This window comes from Acanthopagrus latus, chromosome 24 (assembly GCF_904848185.1).
Source record: "Acanthopagrus latus isolate v.2019 chromosome 24, fAcaLat1.1, whole genome shotgun sequence".
In the NCBI taxonomy this organism is placed as follows: Eukaryota; Metazoa; Chordata; class Actinopteri; order Spariformes; family Sparidae; genus Acanthopagrus; species Acanthopagrus latus.
Window position 1 is genome coordinate 15,740,509 of NC_051062.1, and position 23,296 is coordinate 15,763,804.

Genomic DNA, 23,296 nt, shown 5'->3' on the forward strand with positions numbered 1-23,296 from the left:
CCAGTTATCACTCATCGTTTCCGGAGCAAAGCAAACACAAACACGACACAAGCTCTGGTTGTTTTGTGTCTTTTCATGGTTTTTTGTGCCTCTTTGTTGTCGTTTTGTGTCTTGTTTACATCACTGTGTTCATTTTGGATAGACTGTTAGCATCTGCATGAGTTTGTGGTCTCTGTGGTTGTTTTGTGTCTCTGCGGTCTATAAACTTGCTTTGAACACCAGAACCTGAACCTGGACCTGAACCAGGACCTGAGTCCGGCCGGCCCGTTTAGTGATCTGAGAGTGTGTAAATATGTCCAGTTATCATGACTATATCAAGTAATGCAGTTTTTACAGTCTTGCGTTGCTGCGTGTATAATTACGACCACATGTGTTTTTATGATTACCGTTATGATTCAACAGTTAAAGTTCTGGTGATAAAACGCTGCAGCTGGGAGTCAAACGTGTTCAGGACCGGCAGGAATGAAAAGAATGTAAATCAACACACACACAAACTCAACAAGTGACAGTCAGTCTGTTAACACACACACACACACTGTGATTACCCAGCAACAGCAGTGTGTTACTGTGTTTGGGTCACTGAGGGTTTTTCTCCACGTGCTGCAGAAGAGTTTGTGAAATCAGAGCGTCCTCGGTGGCCCGACTGCTGCTGGACTGGAGCATGAAGGGAAGAATGAAACGCCAAATACACACACACACACACACACACACACACACACACACACACACACACACACACCCGCATCACAACACATCCGCTCGCTTCACACGTGCATGCTGGGAACGGCCGCTGAGCCAAAACCACTGACATGTTTTCTCCGTGTTGGAGCGAGTTGAATAGAGGGATGATGAAGAGGAGGAGGAGGAGGAGGAGGAGGGCTGGAGGGAAAACCTGAACGCTGGTCCTGGACTCTGTGGATGCAGTCGGTCCAACACGTGCTGTTACATGCGACCGGATGGAGTCGCGGTGCTGCCAAACAGCAGCTGATGCAGAGGAAGAAAAAAAGCTTATTGACAGAAGAGCTGAGCCACAAATCAGGTTTCTAAAAATGGAAAGCTGACAGATGCATCACGGCCAGAAACTGAACAGTCGAACGGAAGAGAAGCCAAGACAAACAAAACAAAGTTTAACTTTTAATATCTAAAGTAGCAGCTGTCAGTCATGCTAACAACACTAATCTTCACTGTAATCAACCATCCAACACAGTAACTAACTCTTTGGTGCTTTCGGCTGTTGGTCGACTCGTTTGAACTGTTGGCTCAACTTTCCCTCCACAGTTTCTGGTGGCACTGTTCCTTTACATGGAGGCTTTATAACAACGTGGACAGACGACGCCATCTGTATGTAACGCTGAGCATCAGTGGGCTCACAGTGACAGTGCCGACATGCTCACCAACCCAGTTTAACGTGTTAGCATGCTGAGAAACTACCTGCGTCACGTCACACCTGGACAGTGAGCTCATGTCACAGAAACACCATGACTTTATTATCAGCAGATTTCTCTTTGTTTGCTATTAAAGCTGAGTTTTCTGTTGGATTTGACTTTTAACTGGCCGTAGGATGTCAACAACATGTTAGCTTCGTTAGCCATATTAGCAGAGTTAGGAGAGCGCCTGAGGCTGAGGCAGCGTTGTTAATGAGCGCGGCCCGGCGAGCCTCGGCGCCGTCTGATGTGGGAGCGTTTAAGTTTTTACAGGACGAGGCGTGGAGCTGCATGAACGCAGGCGGGCGGAACAACAGATGAGGGAACTCTGACAGCCTGCGAGCAGCTTCAGCGCTGACTGTGGCGAGCGGCGTGTTGAAGCTTGTTGTTCGCAGCTGTTGGACTCTTCACAAAGACAAAAGTCAGAGTGACGAGCTCAGGACAGTTTCTCTTGGTGCTGCACTCTCCTGCACTCTGGACTTTAAACCAGTTTAGCTCTTTGAATCCACATGATGCAGCGTGACACAAATCTGTCTCATCACTTCTGGTGTTTCTCAGCTCGCCCACTGGTTGGATCTCTGTGATGACGTTGTTTTCGTTTTTCAACCAACCATCCAAGCTGGTCCAGTTTCAATGTTATCTGATATTTTCACAGCTCAGAAATTGAATTCATTATTTTATCTCATGCGCTCTGAGATGAAAGTATTATTATTAATTCTGTTAAAACTCTCATAATGTTGTCAGAAGTGTCACTTCTTGGTATTTTAGAAACCATATCCAGGACATGGAGGCTATTAAACTCCATCAGGTCACTGATTCACTGTTCAGCACAAAACCAACGTTGATAGAAAACGGGAGGCGTGTAGTTCTGAGCGGCCCAGCGGGTTAAAGAACACAAACATTCACACCTCCAGCAGCATTTTCCTCCTCCAGCATGAACACACTGAAACAATGCAGCTGTTCTTTGAGCGCCAGCAGCAGTTTGTTTCCAGCGTCTGTGCAGGCGGAGAGCTGCCAGCTCCTCGCTCCGACTCCTGACCTTTACTGTCACCGTGCAGCCACACCGGCCAGCAAACTCACCGGCCTTCACAATAAAACACACCAGCCTTCATATTAAAACACATCAGCGGGCTCTACTGCACGGCACTGCAAGATGACGCCATCATGGAAGTATTCAGCCTCACATTCAGACTGAAGTACAAAAACACTTCACCAATTTAATACTATCAAAGGCTCGAAGCTTAAAATAAAATCTGCAGCCCAACTTCTTCAATTAAACCTGTAACTGCTGATGATCCCTGAGCAGCAGCCAACTTACTGTACACATTCAATTCTGAAGAAGCTTGTTGACAGAAAACTTCTTCACTTGAATGAAGTTCAAAATGTCATATTTCCATCTTTTAGAGTGTATCTCCATCCTGTCAGCTGATAGGCCGAGCTGTTCCCGGGAACAGGGGGCTCTTAAACCAATCACATGTCTCTCCTGGCCAAAGCACCGGCGTTGATGCGGCGTGCCAGAGCCCACGCGCCACCTGCATCGCATCACGGTGATGAGCGCTGAAGCCAGAGGAGAAAACCCAGCGCTGCTTATATAACCTCCGTCACTCTGCTTCTCTTTGACTCGTACAATGACGCCTTTGTCTGCCGTCAGGCCGTCAGGCAGCATGAAGACAGACACAGAAAAGACTTCAAACCAGCAGAAATCTCCAAAAACAACTTTTTTAATACGTAACAATGAATATAAGCAAAAGCAGATTATCTTATCCCCTAAATCCCCTTAATTTATCCATGAAATCAGGATTAATTATGCACAATAAACCCAGGGAGGGATTTAGGGGATTTCTCATTATTTAAATGACACATTATTACAATAATTAATAGATTTTTATTACCTTTTGTGCAGTTTACAGGCTTAATAATCTGAAAATACCCATCAAATTGATCCATGTAACGACCCCTGACTAACGAGCTTCATCTGGACTCAATCTGACAGTTAAACGTCTGTTTTTTCTTTTCTGTTTGAGCGTCTTTAAATCCTGCAGCCAGCGACGCTGAAGCTGCAGACTGACGGGTTTTATCTGGTTTAGTAAACAGAAAACAAGATTTTAAAAGGTGGTTAGCACTTAGCTTTGGAGCTAACTCCAAATCCCACTCTTGGATAGATGGGTAACTAGCCTGCGGGCTAACAAATTACAGCGTTTAAATCAGAGGCCTTATTGCCTCTTTTGTGCTAAGCTAGGCTAAACATGCAGACCGAGTCTAACTTCTTATCTAAACACACAGATTTCACAGAAATTCCGCCTGTTTCTTCGACACCTTTCTAGAACTACTGACCACCAAATCAGGTCCGGACGGTGACCTTCAGTTTCACCTCCACCTGTTCTTTTGTGGTGCGAACGCTGGTATCGTTTCATTGCATGAGCTAACTGTCAGGAAGTATCAGCGCTCGAGGACGCTCCATGCCAGCCGCCTCCTCCGGCTCTCAGGTGGCTGCTGGGTAATGAGGTAATCAGCAGAGTGATTGTTTGGTATTTCTTTCCGAACGCCTTGAACGGATTCCTGGAGACACGTGTGGAGTCTGCGGGCCTGGAGCCAGGACCTGTGCAGGATTTCTGTGGGGAGGCTGGAGGGGCTTCAGATGAAACGACAGACGAGACAGAAAGAGGAAAGTTAAAAACACAAAGAGTTCTTCAGTCCTCGCCTGTGCAGCGTTCAGGGGCTGCTGGGAAACTGGCAAAGAGGCGAGGGAAATGATGACAACAGGTCCACGAGCTGGAGATGAGCTGGTTTTTGAGGTTAACCCAACTTATCTGGAAGACTAACGGAGAAATGATCAACAGAACTCTGTTGCAGCAGCCAACTATGACCTACTGTACTTATATTTCCTGTGGTGTGAAGGTTTGTCAGTGACGCTCCAGGTGTGCTCACGTTGACTCTGAACTTCATTAGATGATCTGAATGTTGATGATGGTTTGTTCCCTACACATTTCTGATAAGATTAATAAAACAATAAAAATAAAACCCAAGTTTAGCTTCAAACTATGACACTGAACATTGACACCTCATCCGTCCTTCCAGGTAATTAATCACACTGGATTCTGTATTCGTTCATGATACAGAGTACAGGAACTCCAGAGGACACGAACCTCCTGAGATCAGAGAGAAGCTTCCATTTATTTGTCGCTCTGAGAAAATTTACTGCAAAAAAGTTTTCCAAATAAATCAGGACTTCTGTTGGACCCTGAGGAGAGTTGATGTAAATCTGAAGCTTTGTGCTTCATTTTGTTGCACCAGTGTGCAGCTGCTGCAAGCTCAACTAGAGCTAACATTAACCCTAACCCTAACCCTGGCATTCAGTAGACTGCAAACCTCTACCAAGGCCCAACAGCCGCCCTCAAAGTTAAGCCTACTACAACACCAACAATACGATCTGTTAGGTCCAGATTTGCATTTGGATCAGGATCTAATTGTAGCCACGCTGTAAATATGGCTCACAAGTTACATCCACTAAGAAACAAACCAAACTGTTGGAAAATGTCTGATCTCACAGAATCAAAGACAGTCAGAACCAATTCCTGCATCTGTCCTTTAATCTGGATCAGCACCAGAAGGTAATGAGTCTATCCTGGGCCAAGAACCTACTGTTCAGTAGTTTGTAATCCTGCTGACCAACCGACTGACCGACCAGCTCTAGCAGGAAGATGTCACCTCAGTTTTTAATCTGGATTTCCAAGAAGAAGCCTGTAACCAGATGAGGTAGAACGGTGAGATGTGGAGGGACACTTCAGGTACGCTCACCTCTCATCAAACTTCTCTGGTAGAAACATTACGGTGTTAATGATACTTGAGCCACGTTTCACCCGATGAAACTCGCTGTCATCATCTTGACTTTGGCAACACGAGCTGATCTTAATGGAGCTCCTCTGCAGACGGACGATACGACTCGTCCAAGACTCACATCAGAACTGTTCTTTTTTTGTTCTTTTCCTTCTTCTGCTCAGCTGCAGCGGTGATTTGGAAAGTGTTTGCAGATGTCGCCTGTGCCGGCGCAGCGCCACCATGTCAGCTCCCCCACTTGGAACGTCTCGGGTTTGGAAAGCAGAGCGGAGAAGAGGACGGCTTATTTTCCATGCCAGCTTACATGAAGAGGAGCTCTGTGAGGCCGGCGGAGGAGAGAGCAGATTAATCCTCCTCTTCAGCTGCTGCTGAGAGACACAAATAAGACCAGCTCTCCCAGAATTCAAGGAAATCCCCCCAAAATACCAGATAGATTTGTTTCTGTTGCTAATTTTACAATCCTGGCTCAGATTTGTTTCTTGAACGTACCAAGAGGAGAAAACTCATAACTCATAACAGATTATGTCTTTGAATCCCTGACAGAGGATTAAATAACTGTAAAAAGTCAAAATAACCAACTTTGGTTTTCCAAAACAGCCTCAAAAGTGCTAAAAAACTAAGTATTCTCAAAGTTTAGTGCAAATAAAATCTGCACTGTGAAAAACTAAACCCGTTTTAAAGAATACTGGAGGCATTTTTTACAGTATGATGTGACAGTGCAGCTCAGGGAAGCTGGACTGTGTAAAGTAAACCAGCCAGCAGCCCTCTGGACGACTGCACTGTTAAACAGCAAGGTGTCGCTTCATTAAAAGCTGGGCCAGGCTTTACGTTTGGCAAACTAAACCCGTTTTAGGAATACGTGAGGCATTTTTTACAGTGTGACATAACGGTTCAGGTAACTCGCCTGTGACCTCTGAACTCTGCAGTCATCTTCATTAAAGCTCCTGACGGTCTCAGGTGATCCAGACGTCACCTGTTCAGTCTTCAGTGACGTCAAACTGGAATTCAATCCCTCAGTTGTGCGTCTGCCCGGCACATGAAACGTAACACGCGTCCCATCAGCTGAAATCCATCGAAGAGAGAAACACAAAAACACTTCACCGATTTAAGACCTTTTTGTGAAGCTGTTATGCAACTGAAGCTGACGGCCTCTGACAGGAAGTCTGGATCCAGACCGAGCGGGGGAACAATCAGAGGGGCACTTGTTCTCGCTGAGGACTGTGTTTCCCATTAAAGCCCCTCATGGCCAAGTCCACAGACTCTCCAGTCGCTGGGAGATAACTTTTCACAGAGGCACCTGCTGAACCCAAACCAGCCTGGACCTGAGCTTCTCCAGCCTCCTCCTGGAAACGATCTGTTCTCACAGCGCCGGTCCACGTCAGTGTCTTTGTGAAGCTGTAAACAAAACCTTTACCTTTAACTTCACCGTCAGCTTCAGTTTCTGCTCAGCACGAGACGAGGGCAGTTTGTTTGAGACCAACACACATCTGTAAGGAATCCAGCTCGTTCAGTCCCTCAGGGTTCAGAGTAACAACACTAGTTCTTGATCCCACATCGGCTGACTCTACCGCCGCTCTGCAGCCCAGGAGACAGAATAAAACCACTGGATAGACCTGCTTACAGTGATAACAGTGGCTGTTTTAAAGAGGCGTTCTGGCTGAAAAGACCCGTTTAAAGGCAACAGAACCAGAACCCACTGAGCAAAAACATGTCCAACAGACGTCAGTTCAACGACTTTGACGATGTTTAAAAGACGTCCAGTGGAGTTCAGGAGGAACATTTAAATGAACGGTCAGACTTCATACAGCAGAAACTACAGCCAGGATTCAGACCCTCAACCTCAACCTGAGCAGGCTGCACGAGGTGCGTACTTTACCTGGAGAGCTGTTCATCGACCGGATGACGGTGGGATGATCACAACATGGTGTTGCTCTCCAGGTAAAGAGCACGCCTCATTCGGCCGCCAGAAAAACCTTAATTTTGAACCACAAGATGTTCTTCAGATGTCGGGACTGAAATCAAAAAGATGTCTAAAACTACACTGTAAAAACTTTAATGTTGAACCCTGTAAGAACGTCACCTGGAGACCAGAAACCTTCATTCTGGCTCCACTGGACCAACAAAGACGTTTTTGCTTTGGGGGTCGTAGCCCGACCATGATGGTTCCAAACACTAACCAAGTGGTTTTTGTGCCTAAACCCGACCAGAGATCAAGTTCTGTCACCACAACACATTAAAACTTAAACATTTCTTTAGATTCAGTATTTTGAAATTTGTCCTTAAAGCTGAAAGATTCTGTCCAACTCTAGATCAGTCTGCAGACTGCAGATCAGTCCATATCTGGAATAATTATTCCTAAATGTTAATTACTATACAGTTTACGGCGCCCATAAAATTAAACTTCAGAATCAAGAATAGCTTGGAAATTCTCATAATGTCAGACCGATCTGCTGAAACGACAAAAACTGTTTTCCAGGAGTTTCCTGGAAAGATATTGAAGAAATCAGCTGCTATTTATGAACTGCTTGTTGGAAAATATCCGAATATTGTAAATGAAACATGTTGGAGTCATTTCATTACATTTCAAACAAGATATCCTTGTTTTGAAAGTGGAATCATGAGTTCATGAGTGTCAGCTCATCGGCCTGAGAACAAAAGAACAACAGTGGCTGAACAGATGCTACTTCCTGTCTGTCCTGATGTTCTGATTCAGAACTATGTGATCAAAGACTGAATATGATGATGTTCAAGTTCAGCGTCTGAGAACTGAAGCTGAATCGCGTTAAAGGAGTTGAAACTCTGCTGTAACGTCAGTTTGTGATCATCGACTGCAGAAACCGTCTGTACGAGTCATAAAACAACTTGGTCGGTCTGTGAGTGCAGCGTCATCGCTGGCTTCACCGCAGCGCCGCCGCCAAACAAAACAAACGTGCTGATCCATAACTCAGCCTGAAACGAGCCGCCGATTCTTCATGAGCTGATTTAACTGTCAGCTGCTGAGGCCGGGTTTCCTGTGGCTTCACTCACAGCTCACTTTTACTTCAGCTGGTCTCACCAACGGCAGATTAGCTGCAGATTTACGAGCTGCAGGTCAGTTCGTCACACTGAGAGTCAGTCAATGATGACGTCCCAGAATCCTTCACTCCTCCAGCATCAGTTCGACCTGACCATGTGAGATGAATCGTAACAGTCTGAAGATCCGAGAGGGAGGATCTGATGGTGAGAAGGGCTCAGACTCAGACACAGAGGTCAGAGGTCGGCGGGTGATGCAGGAAACAGTCAAATGAAAAGAAGGAAGTCAACAAGCAACAGAAGAGTCGGATGGTAGAACAGTGCATGATGGGAAATTCTGACTTCTTTATCTGCAGATTTTCACTTTTTGTTGATTTTTTTGGATCAGAGCAAATTCAGAGAGCCAAACCACCCATTATTTCTTACAGTGGGGATAGAGTTCATTTCTTACAGTGGGGACATTGTTTATGTAATAATATTTTTGGCCCGGCTCAGATCCTGGACCGGATCCTGGACCGGCTCCTGGACAGGTTCAGTTCTGGGGTTCACCAGGGCCTCACAGCGGACTGGAGGCAGCTGAGAGCAGTTGTCCAATCAGAATCATTCAAACCAGAAGGCCAGAAGAAGAGAGCGAGGAGCTGGAAATGAAAATAAACTTGTGGTGCTTTTATTTTGTCTTCCTGCTGCGTTTTGTCTCCTCAGTCTCCAAAATAAAAGTCTGTTGAGGACGTCGTGTGCGTGGCTGGCAGCCGGTCTGACAGGAAATGTCGACTTTTATAACTTCCTCAGTAAAGGTTATTGAAAGGTGTTCAACTCAGCGTCAATTAAAACACCAATGAGCTCCATAAAAAGGTGAAGCGGAGGCGGTCGGCCTCAGGTTACCTCCACACGCTCCGCTCAGAACGCTCAACAGCCTGGACACATCAAACTGAGACACCTGGAGCAAAAACACTCTTTTCTTCAATGTAGTTCTGAATTATAGAGTTTCAGACTGTTAACTCAACGTGGGTCAAAGCAAACACTGGTCCGACCCGCTTCAACTCTCAGCTCACACTAACTTAGATCAGACTCAGTTCGTTTGTGGGATTCAGGTTTTACCTCCATGCAGCTTAATATTCAGCAACAGCAGCAAAACATACGTTTATATGATCCAACAGGTCCAACAGATTCAACGCTATCAAAGATGGCCAAAAATAAACAATAAAATGAATTAAATCAATCGGTCACGTCTGTTGAATATTTATTTAGTGGTGTTTAGATGATGAACCTCTGACAGCAGCAGCCTGAAGGCCTGAAGCTCCACAGGGAGCCTGGAAACCTCTGATGATGTCAGAGCAAACACGTTTATCATAAACTTACATGCAGTCAGATCTGTTTTTTAGATTAATCCTCTCTTCACCACATGATTTCTGTTTACTGTGTGTGTGTGTGTGTGTGTGTGTGTGTGTGTGTGTGTGTGTGTGTGTGTTGACAGACATGACGAGCTGATGACAGAACACATTTCTGTATTTTCATCGCCTGCTAACGAGGAATGTTTGAGCTGTTGTGTAACAGCAGCGAGTCGTCAGGTGTGCTCAGGTTCATCAGTGACACTCGGATCATGTTTCTGCTGCACAGGACCGGTTCATGTCAGAATGAGACTGACACTGAAGTTTCATTCAGCTCAGCAGAAGAAACGATGCTGAGGTCATGAAACTAAAAGCGGACAGACGTCCTGCAGCATCATTTACTCTGTCAAACACCAGAAACAGAAAGAAGAAACGGAGCGAAAACGAGCAGCGAATCCTTTCCTTCAAAACTAAAGCAAACTGTGGAAAAACCCAAAGATAGACCTGAGGAGGAGCAGGGGGAGGGGGAGGTGCATAGGGGGGAGGAGGAGGAGCAGAGGGGGGGGGGGGGGGGGAGGAGGAGGAGGAGCAGTGGGGGCAGGTGGAGGAGCTGGAGGAGGAGGAGGAGGAGGAGGAGGGGCAGAGGGGGGAGGAGGAGGAGCAGAGGGGGGAGGAGGGGGAGGAGGAGGAGGAGCAGAGGGGGGAGGAGGAGGAGCAGGGGGAGGGGGAGGAGCAGAGGAGGGAGGAGGAGGAGCAGAGGGGGGAGGAGGGGGAGGAGGAGGAGCAGAGGAGGGAGGAGGAGGAGCAGAGGGGGGAGGAGGGGGAGGAGGAGGAGCAGAGGGGGAGGAGGAGGAGCAGAGGGGGGGGGAGGGGGAGGAGGAGGAGGAGGAGCAGAGGGGGGAGGAGGGGGAGGAGGAGGAGCAGAGGGGGGGGAGGGGGAGGAGGAGGAGGAGGAGCAGAGGGGGGAGGAGGGGGAGGAGGAGGAGCAGAGGGGGGAGGAGGAGGAGCAGAGGGGGGAGGAGGAGGAGCAGAGGGGGGGGAGGGGGGAGGAGGAGGAGGAGGAGCAGAGGGGGAGGAGGAGGAGCAGAGGGGGAGGAGGAGGAGCAGAGGGGGGGGGGAGAGGAGGAGAGGAGCAGAGGGGGAGGAGGAGGAGCAGAGGGGGGAGGAGGAGGAGGAGTGCAGGAGGAGGAGCAGGAGGAGGAGCAGGAGGAGGAGGAGGAGCAGGAGGAGCAGGGGGAGGAGGAGGAGCAGGAGGAGGAGGAGGAGCAGGAGGAGCAGGAGGAGCAGGGGGAGGAGGAGCAGGAGGAGCAGGGGGAGGAGGAGGAGGAGGAGGAGGAGCAGGAGGAGCAGGGGGAGGAGGAGCAGGAGGAGGAGGAGCAGGAGGAGCAGGGGGAGGAGGAGCAGGAGGAGCAGGGGGAGGAGGAGGAGGGGGAGCAGAGGGGGGAGGAGGAGGAGCAGGAGGAGGAGGAGGAGCAGGAGGAGCAGGAGGAGCAGGGGGAGGAGGAGCAGGAGGAGCAGGGGGAGGAGGAGGAGCAGGAGGAGCAGGGGGAGGAGGAGCAGGAGGAGGAGGAGGAGCAGATTCAGGTTTTCACACGTTTGACATGAACCAGCTGAAAGTTTCTAACTGTTGAAACGAACTTTCCGTCCAGCGGACTGTGGAAACACCATCATCATCACAGTGGAAATAAACATGTAGCGAGGAGGAGCAGCAGCGACTGAAAGCTCAGATGACACTTTATACTACAATACCCATGATGCTTTGCTGCTGTTGCTCCCCCTCGCTGACTCACTCCATGTAGAGATGTTGGGGGTTTCTATTTATAACGACTAATGAATAAAACTGTCTAACTCGGTCGGATGATTCTGTAAAAAATAGCAATTTTATTTTAGAAAAATGTGACAGTGCCAGCTCGTACTAACACATCAAGGTGTTTGTTATCGCCTCTGCTCTATAGTCGCACATACAGCATAGAAAACACAATACAAAACACTGATACAACGACAACGGACCAGAGATCAACGTGAGGGAAATGGCTGCTTAGCTCTGACGTGTGGATTTTAAAAGAAGTGAGATTCTGTTGATTGAAAGTGTCGCGGAGGGAAAACAGACATTCAACATCCAAACAACACAAAACATATCAGCTGTCCGTCTACTATGTCATCTACAATCAAGATGGTGGAGTTTAGGTCAAAACTTTTCAAGTAAATTCAACAATCCAAGAAAATTCAAGTTATTATAAACACACTGATCAAGTGTCCTGTAGATGTTTTGTGGTTTTGGGTTGTCTTTAGCTCTGGGATATAAAACATGGCAGTTCAGCCTGGTTATATGGTGACAGGACACAAGTGTTGTCTTCTCCTGTTTTTCACTGTAAAGTACTGAGATAATATCAAAGGACGAAGCTTTAGCTTTAAAAACAGAAGAACACACGGCTGAGAATCTTGCCCTGTGGAACACCATGGAGACATGATTTCAGGGGATTTACTGCTTCTCACTGTGTTCATATATTGTTAAAGTAACAAGCCATTAGTAGAATATTGTCTCAACATCGAAATCATCGATATTTGAGACTGTCACCCAGTCTGAGTGTTTATGAAGCATGTTAGAGATTTCAAAACATCAAGATATTTATCGTGATTTAGCCTCAAAATACTGTACAATTATGTTGCGGCCCTACATGAAAGCATGAAACGCCCAATGTGCAAAACATCAGACTGAGAATCCTGATCCGAGGAACACACAACAGAAATGTTGGTGTGTAGCAGAAAACACTTAAAGATCCAGTGTTGGTTCAAATAGTGAAAGAACAATCAATCATCGCTGCTATACCGTCACAATATCAGTATCGTTTGATTCTGTTGTCTGGTTCAAGAGAAGATAAAAAGTATTGAGATGTATATCCTGTATTGTGATATTATTTTACGTCCCCATAAAGAAGTTGGAAACACGTTCTAAAAGTGATTTTAATTTTATTCTCACAAGTTAATATCTTATGTAAACATAACCGCAGAAGACCAACTATCCTGCCCTCAGGAACACCTGAGAAAGATGAAATAAAGGTCCAGTTTGTCAGATTTAGGAACATTTATTGGTTCCTATTCTGTTCAGATTTTGTCAAAGTATCAAAAATCTTCCCTACGATATTGTCACAGTATCAATATCGAGGTATCTGGTCCAAGTCTAATGTGATATTTGAAGCCCAGTATTAAAGTTTGAGGATTTCTTTAAAATTTCAAGATATGTATAAATAAAAATCTGCAAACATGATTATGTTGTGCACGATTAAGATCAGTGCGTAAACAACACAAACAAGACATCTTGCTCACACTGAAGTCTCCGGTCGTGTGGATAACGATAAGCAAAGGTATGTTCAGTTGTTGGACTTGCTGACAGCATTCTGAAGAATTCTGTTCATCGCAGCTTTTTAAAGACGACTCTGAAACTGTGGTCAGCGTGTCCAACATCAGTGGACTCGCAGGGAGGACACTGACAGGCTACACATGTCAAACACATCAGCTCACAGTCCAGCAGTGGTTGTCATGTAAACATCGGTGTGAAACACAGCTGATCGATAGCTTCATGAGCCGGGTCATTGACGTCGAGGGCTCCCAGATCTGCACATCGTATTCCAAAAGAGCTGACGGAGCTGCGAAGGCACTGATGGGGAGGAGCGTCCCGAAAACACACAAACATTCAGAACCAACAAACTATCAGCAACGTGTTTTTTGTGGGTTGTCATGCTCCGGGAACGTCATCGCATCACTTATTATTCACAGTTAGTCTGCTTTCAAAAACACTTGATTACCTTCAGGAAACAGACCCTTTCACAAGGTTCACCATGACGTCCTGGTGCAACACCAACACAGTGAAATCACATCGTGTCCTTCGGTCAGGACGCAAACAGAAGCTTTGTGTTGAAGCTAAAGGTGAAAGCCATGAAATCGGTTTGAAAGTGTAAGACAGAGGTACGGTGCAGTGACATATCCAGAGTGAAAAAGGAGAGTGAAGTGTTTCTCCAAAATAAAATAAAATGAAATAAAATGAAATGAAATAAAAACAGCACAGTATTTACAGGTGGAAATGAAAGGTAAAGGTGAGAAGAAGAGGTGACCATACAGAGGTCAAAGTTCAGTTCAGGAGTTTTGAACAGGCGATCAATCCAACAGGAAGTGTTCTCGGAATGTAAAGTCCCAAAAGTTTTGTCGTCACCTTAACATCCAGTCAATCAGAAGCAGCGAGGCAACAGAAGACGAACTCCTCTTCCTTCAACCAATCAGAGACGAAGGCAGGTTTCTGTGGAGACGCAGCTGGACGTTAGACAAAACCTTCAGGCTAACAGAAGCTAACAGACAGAGGCTAACAGAAGCTAACAGACAGAAGCTAACAGATGCTAACAGACAGATGCTAACAGACAGAGGCTAACAGATGCTAACAGACAGAGGCTAACAGAAGCTAACAGACAGAAGCTAACAGACAGAGGCTAACAGACAGATGCTAACAGACAGAGGCTAACAGATGCTAACAGACAGAGGCTAACAGACAGATGCTAACAGACAGAGGCTAACAGATGCTAACAGACAGAGGCTAACAGAAGCTAACAGACAGAAGCTAACAGACAGAGGCTAACAGACAGAGGCTAACAGACAGAGGCTAACAGAAGCTAACAGACAGAAGCTAACAGACAGAGGCTAACAGACAGAGGCTAACAGAAGCTAACAGACAGAAGCTAACAGACAGAGGCTAACAGACAGAGGCTAACAGAAGCTAACAGACAGAAGCTAACAGACAGAGGCTAACAGACAGAGGCTAACAGAAGCTAACAGACAGAAGCTAACAGACAGAGGCTTATGATCTAAAGCTAACGGACAAAATCCTTTTGCTGTATTTTGAACATTTTCTTGCCACTCGTCTGACAGAAGACACGTGATGGAAGCAAAATAGAACAAAATCTCAAAAATTACTAGAGCATGAATTCAGTTTTGGGTCAAATGTTTCCAGAACTCGTGTCTCCAGCTGCTTTCGATCTTTTAAAAAGACACATTAGACTTGACAGTGTTTTCCATGTAAGTTGAAACTGGAGTGATGCAGTTTCTTTAATGTTTTGGAGCAGAGTCTGAGTCACAGTTCGTCCTCACAAAGACATAAAACATGAAGAAGAGGAACGAGACACATCAGTACCTGGAGGTGACCGGCGCTGGACTTGTTATGTGGTCGAGCTTCCTCTCCTCTCCAGGAATCTGCTCCACACAACCAGAGAAAATTGGATTAGTTTGGTGGTTTGTGGCTGCTGAGTGATGTGGTCCAACCAGACGACATCCAAACCACAAAAAACTCCAAATTAAAAAGTCCAAACATAAACAGACGAGAGAGAGGAAGGAGGGTTCAGTTTGCATGTTTCCACAGATTTCAGGTCAGCATGCTGTTTGTTTGGTTATCTGATGCTGCTGCTGGACCCGGTCCAGAATTTTGAGCTATTTTTAACTGTTTCCACCAACACAGGACCGTTTTTAACACATCACTCATCGGACTGATTCTGTTGAAAAGGACTCAGGTGGTTCTGAAGCTGCTGCAGTTTTGGGGCGAAGCTTCTTTTAGGTAAATATCAGATGAATATTTGTCTGACTGGTGCTGAAACGCCCAAACTGTGATTATTCTGTGAAATAATCTTCAGCACTGAATTCTTTTATATTTAGTTTGTATTAATTAAAACCATGTATACATGACAGTTATTAAAATATATACATATATAATATATAACCATTATTATTGTGGTTACATTATTTTAGATGTGAGTATCACCATCGTGTCACTATGTTCAGTGTTGTCACTCAGGAGTTCTTTAGGCTCTGTGTTGTTTTCTTTTATTACAGATTGTTCTTCACGTGTCACTTGCACTTCTTCTCTGCCCAGAATGTATTTTATATACAGACGTCATCCTCCCCCGCGTGAATAATAACTTTCACCCCTGCTGTTAGGACATTCAAACACTCACACTTGAGTCTGTCGCACAAAGTCAGCGAAGTGTTGATCCCTGGCACACAACTCGATGATCCTCAGCCGCTCCTGGATCTCCTGCTCAGAGAGGTCAGAGGTCAGAGACAGAAAACATGTTGATGTAACAGTCGGGCTGCCAGGTCAGAGGTGGACGAGTTGTAGACTAAAGAAGAAGAAGAGGTCCCGCTGTGACTGAAAACACCTCTGAGCCAAACACATGTCACAACACTCGACAGACACGGTCCAAAGAGTCAAAGTCGTTTCACTCAACACCTCCTCTGGATCCAGAAACAGAAGCCAATCTCTCTGCAGGAGTAAAGTAAAGTAAAGTAGGAGGACAAATAAAGCTGAACTCTCGACTCTTTCAGCTCCAAGAACTCATTTGGCTCAAGGAACCCTCATGAAGAGATCTGTTCTGTAGTGCCACGTACGAGGGATTTCAGAGGCCTGTCGTCCCACAAACTACACCGAATTCTACTACGACATGGATTCTGCAACAGCATCATGAACATTTCAGGATAAAACATTTAGTGTGCTTCACTGTGGCTGTGATAAAATGCAGGCAAATATCAAAGTACGCACTCACAGAACAAAGGTTACACCCAGTAACTACTGTTTTCCTCACTAACACCAAAATCTGTAAGTTAACACAAATGTAAAGCAGCAGAAACATCGATTCTGTCTTGTGAGCTGAGTTCAGACTGTTGAGCTTTGCGTTCTGTAGCTGTTGTTGGTCGTGTCTACTTATTCTGGGCTGTTAGCAGAAACTGTGGCGTTGCTCTATGTGGAACTTAATCCTGCAACAGCAGCTCAGCTGGCTCAGTCATTAACGTTACACTAAACATCTTCTGTGATATCAATATAACATCAATATCAGGTCAGAGTCGCCTCTTCCACACACAGAACAGAACATGTTGCCTTATATAACATATATTAGGAGCATTAATTAAACAAATGATCCTTGTAACACTCAGCTAACAGACAGTATTAAATCAAACCTCTATATGCTGACGACTCATTTGTCCGTAGTCAGTTTTGTGTTCCATCCTTTGAGTTTGATCCACTGAATTAAAGAAAATAAACGATAAATGTGTTTCTTGTCACTAAGGAGAGTTTCAGTACCTCTCTGGAGAGCGAGGTGTTCTGGTAGATGTGTTGGATCTCGTCGCTTCCGAGTTCTTTGGAGCCGTCGGCGCTGAAGGAGCTGCTGTACAGCGGCAGGTCCGGGTCCACGCGGTGCGGGTACTGGGGCATGTTGTCGTCATAGCGACGGTAGTACTGGGCGGTGACTGGGTCGCTCTCGAACATGGGGTTGAACTTGGTGGCGCGCTCTAGTGTCGGAACACTTTCTCCCCGTCTGGAAAAGGGAAAGTTTTGGTTTGATCGGGATCTTTTTTAAAACCTGCAAAACCTGTTCTGGTCATCACAGAGACATTAAAACTGGTTCTGACCGGAGCGGGTCCTCCGTGTCCTCCCCGTCATACTGCTCTCGCAGCGACCTCGCCAGGAAGAAGATGATCCCGGCCGCCACCATCAGGAAACCAGCCACAGAGGCGATGGCGATGCCCACCACCAGCGGCTCGGAGACGTACTCCTCACAGTGTTCGCCACGGTACCACCAGTTCTCTCCAACCCGACACCTGCGGCAAAGGTCGCAGGTTCAGTTCCCAAAGACACTGACTTGCCATTTTGAGAAGAGTTGGAAAAAGAATTTTAACGTTGATTTATATGTTTCTGTTTATTCAAGCTCTGCGTTTTAGTTCTGAATGATGATTTACTTTTAAACTTGAAGAGCAGAATAAAGATAAATGAGCTTCGAGAACAAAAGAAACGTTAACGTTGTTGTTTCTCGTGTTAAAACTTTTCCTTCGAGTCAGAAACATAAAACAATTCCGATGTTACACAAAGCTAAGCAAGAATAAAACAATCACCTGACCAGTATGGTAAAAGTAAAAGTAATCTGACTACTTTGATGTCCTGATAATAAAAACCTCCTCCGACCTGCAGATGGCGCCCTGGCCAGGGATGATGTCACATTTGCCGTCATTGAAGCAGAAGTCGGTCTGAACCTCGCACACGCTCTGACACGGCAGACCGTCCACACTCAGGTATCCGGCGTCGCACACACACTCCGCCTCGCCCGACCACCGGTTGACCATGCACCTGGAGAACTCGTTACAGGCCTGGAACTTACAGGGGTCGGCCCGGTCACCTGTCCACAGAACCACAGAACCACAGCAGAAGAAGAAGTGGACGATTCAGACAAAGACCAGACGAGGAGGAGAGTCCACAGCACAGAACTGCTGAGGGTTTCTGTTTGTTTAGGAAACTCAATACATGAACTCAAGTACTCAAGTGAAGTCTTTTCAAGTCACTTCATACTTTTATCTGAAAGTTTTAGTGATTTTAATTTAAAGGATTTTTACACACAAAACATTTTAAATTTTTGGTTGGTTTAAATCTAGCAGATTTAAATATGATTTATTTGATACTGGATTAGACCCGATTGAATCAAAGGGGACTGTTTGGGCTTGGCGGAGTTGATAATTATTCATTATCTCCCGTGTTTTATCAATATCAAATTTTATTTAATTAACGTGTGGTAATTCATAACTTTAGCACTTTGATTTGTTTGAAAGCTGCTGTATAAATAAAGTTTGGTTGATTTTAAATTGAAGACTGATCTTGAAGATGAACTTGTTGAGTCCAGGTCCAGTGGGCCTGTGCAGACCTCGGTGTGGTGACCGCGTCCTTGTGCAATGGAAAACACGTCTGCAGCGCTGTGCAGATTATGGCGTCCACAGTGAGTCCTGACCGCGGTGACTCACGCTGCAGATTATCAGGCTGTCAGGAGCTCCTCAGAGAGGCTCAGACAGATTAACCGGCTGCAGCTCAGCACAGAAATGACAGGACATCTCGCCTCAGCCGCAGAAATCAACACAAGCAGTTTACACCTCACTCAGGTGAGAATAATACAGGTGTACACATTCTGCAGAGTTGAACCTGACGGCCTCTTCCTGTTGTCTCAAACTGCACGCCAAAATAAAAGCTGGACAAGAGCAGGAAACACTGACTGACCTGTGTTTGAATATCATATTATTATAAAAACAGATTCCAGCCACATTATGACATAATTAATGGAGGCAATCGGAGGATCTTACAAAGTTTATAAAGTAAATATAATTCAACAACTCACTAAACAGAGACATTTGTTGAGGTCTGAGGACAGAGAAGTATCTGACATGTTCACGTCACTGATTTTATAGTTTTAATTACAGTTTCAAACCTGATTCATCAATTAAATAGATTGATATTTATTACTGATATTTGTCATATTACACTTTTAAAACAATCTGTAATTTTTAAAAAAGGTATTTTCCTGTATTTATTAAATGTACAAATGTTAATAGAATAAGAAACAGACTGTGACTTCACCTGTCTGATGTAAAATAACACAAGGAATCTGTAGCTGCGAATGACATGTGATGATATTTCTGTTTTTACTTAACAGATGGAAGTGTAATGCTTTAAATACATTTATACAATTAGATAAAATCAGTGACAACATAGAAATAAATGTTTCTGTCAACATTTACTCACATGAACAAAAAGTTACACAGTAAAACTCCACTAATAACTGGACTCCTGTGCTGTGTTGAATATTGCACCAGTGTTTAACTATATTTAAAGGTAATTTCATTGTTTTTCATGTGTAAATGTCTTTAATTAAACATTTAAAGACCAGAAAATAAGCAAAGCTAAAGGTTATCTTCAATATTTAATATTAATACCTGTTTTAATGAGATGAGAAGTTATTTTCTGTTATTTCACAATATTTTCAGAATATTACTGTCTTTTAATAAAGCGTGATGACATTTGTGAAGAATGTTTTAAAGAAGAGCAGATTCTGTAAAAATACATATTGTTACAGAGTTCATTGTTGGGTATTTTTCTACTTTATAGCTTATTTTATAAACTCTTCGTGTTTTGTGTGTAAAAGCCTGATAACTAAAAGTGTAACTGAATGTAGTGGAGTAGAAGTTGTACTGAGAGAAAAGACTCAAGTCAAGTTCATCAGATTTGTACTCGGACGGTGAGACTGAGTCCGGGCTCAGACAGACGGACGTCAACAGCGTCCATGTTGATTCATCACAGTGAGTCAGTGTGACTGACGCTGCTGCTGCTGCTGCTGCTGCTCACCTTCCTCCCAGACAGATAATCTCAGGTATTAGATCAGAGTCCTCACAGGTCTGATAACAACACTATAAAACACTGTCGGACTCTACAGACCAGCACAGACTCTTTCTGCTCTATCGACTCCACCAAACAAAGTCTTATCAGCCGGATTATAAAACAAAACACACAACAACACTTCCTCAGAAAAAAACCTTTCACTCTGAGATATTTCTTGAATAATGAATCATTTGTGACAAGCCTTAATTTTGACAGTTGTCTTTTATCAGAGGGGCAACCAGGTACTGGAAAACCAGGAGCAGGGGTAAAAACTAAACCGTGGTCTCACAAGATCCTGCACTGAAAGAATCTGAATCTTCATGGTCATCCGTTTCTCTAACAGTCTTCCAGTACAGACCACTATTTGTGGTTCTGAAGCAAAATTGAGCTAAAAAACATTCCACTGCCTGATTTTCTTTTTTTTTGTCCATTTGGTCTCTAAATGTATTTTCTGTTTATTTAAAGGAATGAAAGCTGACAGATTCTGTCTCCGTCTCAGTTTAACCCGACTTTATTTCAGTCCTACCTGATTCGACATCCAGCGAGTACTTGTCGATGGCCAGGTTCATGGTCTGGTAGGCGGTGTTCGCAAAGTCCTCCAGGATGAGGTACACCACGTTGGTGACCCCTGTGGGAACTGGCTTACCAAACCTCATCCTGCTGTTCACCACAATGCTGCCGTTCCTGAAGTTGAGGATCTCCAGGTTCTTGAAGTTGTTCAGGTTGGATTGAAGGTACGGGACCAGCTGCGTGGTGAAGACAAAGACAGGCGTAAGAAACATTACACATGAATCTACAAGTTTTTATTCACTGTCAGCAGGTTACTTCAGTTCTCACCAGCTGTAAGAACCGTTGCTCCAGGGCTTTGTACTCAGGAGAGCTCTTGTTGAAGAGGTCCATGGAGAACGCCATGTTGGTCACCCTGAGGCTGAAGAACACGGTCAGGGCTCTGCCGGGTCGGGTTGGAGATGTCAGGGCGTCGAGGTCCGACCCCTGAGCCCCACTGGAGAAGCCGCTGCTCTCACCTTCAGTCGGCATGCCGCCATACTGGAACACATCAAAGCTGACGTCGATACTTGGCACTTCAGAAAAAATGTGTTCAAAGGGTTGGATCTCAGTTAGGGGAGCGTTGTTTCTGACTTCCGTAAGTGAAGAAGTTGCTGTTTGGAGCCGATCGCTTCCTAACTTTTCAGAAGTATTTGTCAACATGGTTCCAAAGTCTTCATCCCGTTTCAACTCTTCTTCAGCATCAGCTTGAGCACCTTCTGAAGGTGTCAAATGAGGAACATCTGAGGTCGGAGTAATCACTGGAACTTCATCAAAGTCTTCATGGTTTGAGTGCTCGTGGTGAACGGGCTCCTCGTCCTCTGGTGCTGAATCGGACACTCGAGTGAACGGTGAGTCTTTTTCAGGTGAGAGCACGATGCTGCTGCTGTGGTCCAGACTCACAGATGAAGTGAGGACCGGAGCGGCAGTCGTCGTAGTGGCAACCATGACTTCATCCACAACCAGATCCTCTGTTCTGATGCCGACCACCGGTGCTGTTGTTCTCGCAGGATCAGTGGCTCCGATGTGTTGCTCCTCTAAAATCTCGATGTCATTGCGGCCTTCAGTTTCTGGCAGAAGCAGTTTTTGTTTTTCTGTGACTACCTCAAGTTCAGGTGTCTCTTCAGTGATCGTATCAAAGCTGGGTTGTTTGACTGTGACTGCCTGGACTTCTACAAGTTCAGGTTCCTTTCCAGTAGAGGAAGCATCAGTATCAGGGACTTCAGGGACTTCAGGGACTTCGGGTGCAACAGTGATTTTAATATCCACCTGCTCAGGTACATCTTCCTCTGATTGAGACTGAACTGTAACCACTGGTAGCTTGATTTCTGCTTCAGTAGTAACTTTAACCTCCTCAGTGGTTTCTTGAATCTTGACTGCTGAATCAGTTGCTCCTGCGAAAACAGGAACCTCCCGAGTCCAAGCGTCCGGTACAGGAGAATCTGTGACTGGGGCTGCATGGGTATGTGGTCCAGTCAAAGAGTAGTCGGCATAGATGCCAGACGCCTCCACTGTTTGCACTGAAAGTTCAACAGTCAAGGTGCCTTTGGGCGAGAACACAGGTGCTTCGGTAGTGGTGGAGTACCGAGGGTCTGTACTGATGTGCGGAGTTACCAAAACCTGGTCCAAGAAGGGTTCCTCAAGTCTTCTGTCTGGTACTGATTCCTCAACAGCAGGAACTGTGGTTGTCCTCAGCAGGGGAGCACTGGTGAACTCTATTTCCATCGCAATCAAATCTTTCTCTGAGGTTGCCGTCTCAACACCAACAGCATCCTCATCCTCATTTTCGTCCTCGGTGTCCTCCAGATCAGGCGGCGGCAGCACCTCCAGGCTACCGTCACCCTCTTCGTAGAAGTCAGTCTCATCAGAGGTTGCTGGCTGCCGGGACCAGAGATCAGCTCCCTGGCCATATCCAGAAAAACCAGAGCCAGATCCTTCGTCCAGCGTGACCTCAGAGCCTGATTGAGGTTTCACCGGTGGAGGAAGGGCAGCTGCAGAAGAGCCTCCCGGTGTGACCGTACGGTCCCCTCGGGGGGAATCGTCTTTTTCAGCTGCGGCATTACTGAGGAGGAATCCCTCATCTTCAATATTTCCTTTATCTGTGAACCGGAAAAGCACATGAGGAGGTTTAATGCCAGGATCTATTGCCTCAGAGATCTGAATGAGGTTCATACTTGGATAAAGTTCAGTGAAATCAAAGCAAAAAGACTTGATGGTTACTTGTTGTTCACACTGTAAAGTGTTGAGTTTGATCAAAGTTGAAGCAATTAATAAAAAAATTGTATTCATAATTTTATTTTTGGGCAACTTTCACTGATGAATTAATGCTGGAGCTTCGATTTGTGTTGTCGGGAAGACATCAACCAAAGGAACTGCAAATCTGCCAACATACACAATGAGACGTATAATGATCTGATAATAGTAAACACAGTCATTGAACTTTCACTCACTCTCTGGAGCCGCTTGCTCCAGGTCGACCGTCTTCTCTGGGAACTCAGCAGCAGGTGGAGGAGCTGTGCTCTCGTCGAACATGAAGACGTCGTTCTCGCTCACCGCTGCGCCCTGAGGACCTTTCCACTGGTCGAAGGGGTCAAACAGGAAGTCATCTTTCTTCAGGAAGACGTCGGTGCTGTCAGCCTCGTGGCTCGGAGCATCGGGAGGCTTCTCTGCAGCCAGGACGTTGTCCTGAAAGAGTCAACAGATGTCTCTTCTGTTTCTAACAACAAAAGTAATATTTAGTCTTTTCTTCTCTTTCAGTTTAACTCACCATGTTGTCGAAGGCGTCTGCCGGTCGGCTCGTAGGTTTCACAGCAGGTAACAAGTTCTCCACTGCAGAAGAGAGTCAAATCTTTTAGAATAATCACTGACATCTGTGGTTCATGGTGAGGAGATTTCCTGAGGTTTCACTTTCCAAATCTCAG

At 45.5% G+C, this 23,296-nt stretch overlaps 1 protein-coding gene across 11 annotated transcripts in view; it reads right to left on the reverse strand.

Annotated features, from left to right (window-relative positions):
• Window positions 1-3,129: 3,129 nt before the first annotated feature.
• The window catches only part of LOC119015039 (interphotoreceptor matrix proteoglycan 2-like), a 41,401-nt gene continuing 21,234 nt past the window's right edge, over window positions 3,130-23,296 (reverse strand). For 6 of the 11 annotated variants that reach the window (XM_037090615.1, XM_037090618.1, XM_037090617.1 and 3 more), the window contains 10 exons: window positions 23,143-23,204; window positions 22,826-23,060; window positions 20,667-22,474; window positions 20,356-20,575; window positions 17,598-17,808; window positions 17,048-17,236; window positions 16,719-16,953; window positions 15,595-15,674; window positions 14,781-14,839; window positions 11,460-13,895 (listed from right to left, as the gene is read on the reverse strand). In XM_037090615.1, the coding sequence (XP_036946510.1) occupies window positions 14,806-14,839; window positions 15,595-15,674; window positions 16,719-16,953; window positions 17,048-17,236; window positions 17,598-17,808; window positions 20,356-20,575; window positions 20,667-22,474; window positions 22,826-23,060; window positions 23,143-23,204 (3,074 nt within the window). In that variant the 3' untranslated portion in view covers window positions 11,460-13,895; window positions 14,781-14,805. Of the gene's footprint in view, window positions 4,057-5,656; window positions 6,324-11,459; window positions 13,896-14,780; window positions 14,840-15,594; window positions 15,675-16,718; window positions 16,954-17,047; window positions 17,237-17,597; window positions 17,809-20,355; window positions 20,576-20,666; window positions 22,475-22,825; window positions 23,061-23,142; window positions 23,205-23,296 lie in introns of those variants that run through there. The other 5 variants (XR_005073157.1, XR_005073159.1, XR_005073158.1 and 2 more) reach the window with 5 other exon arrangements.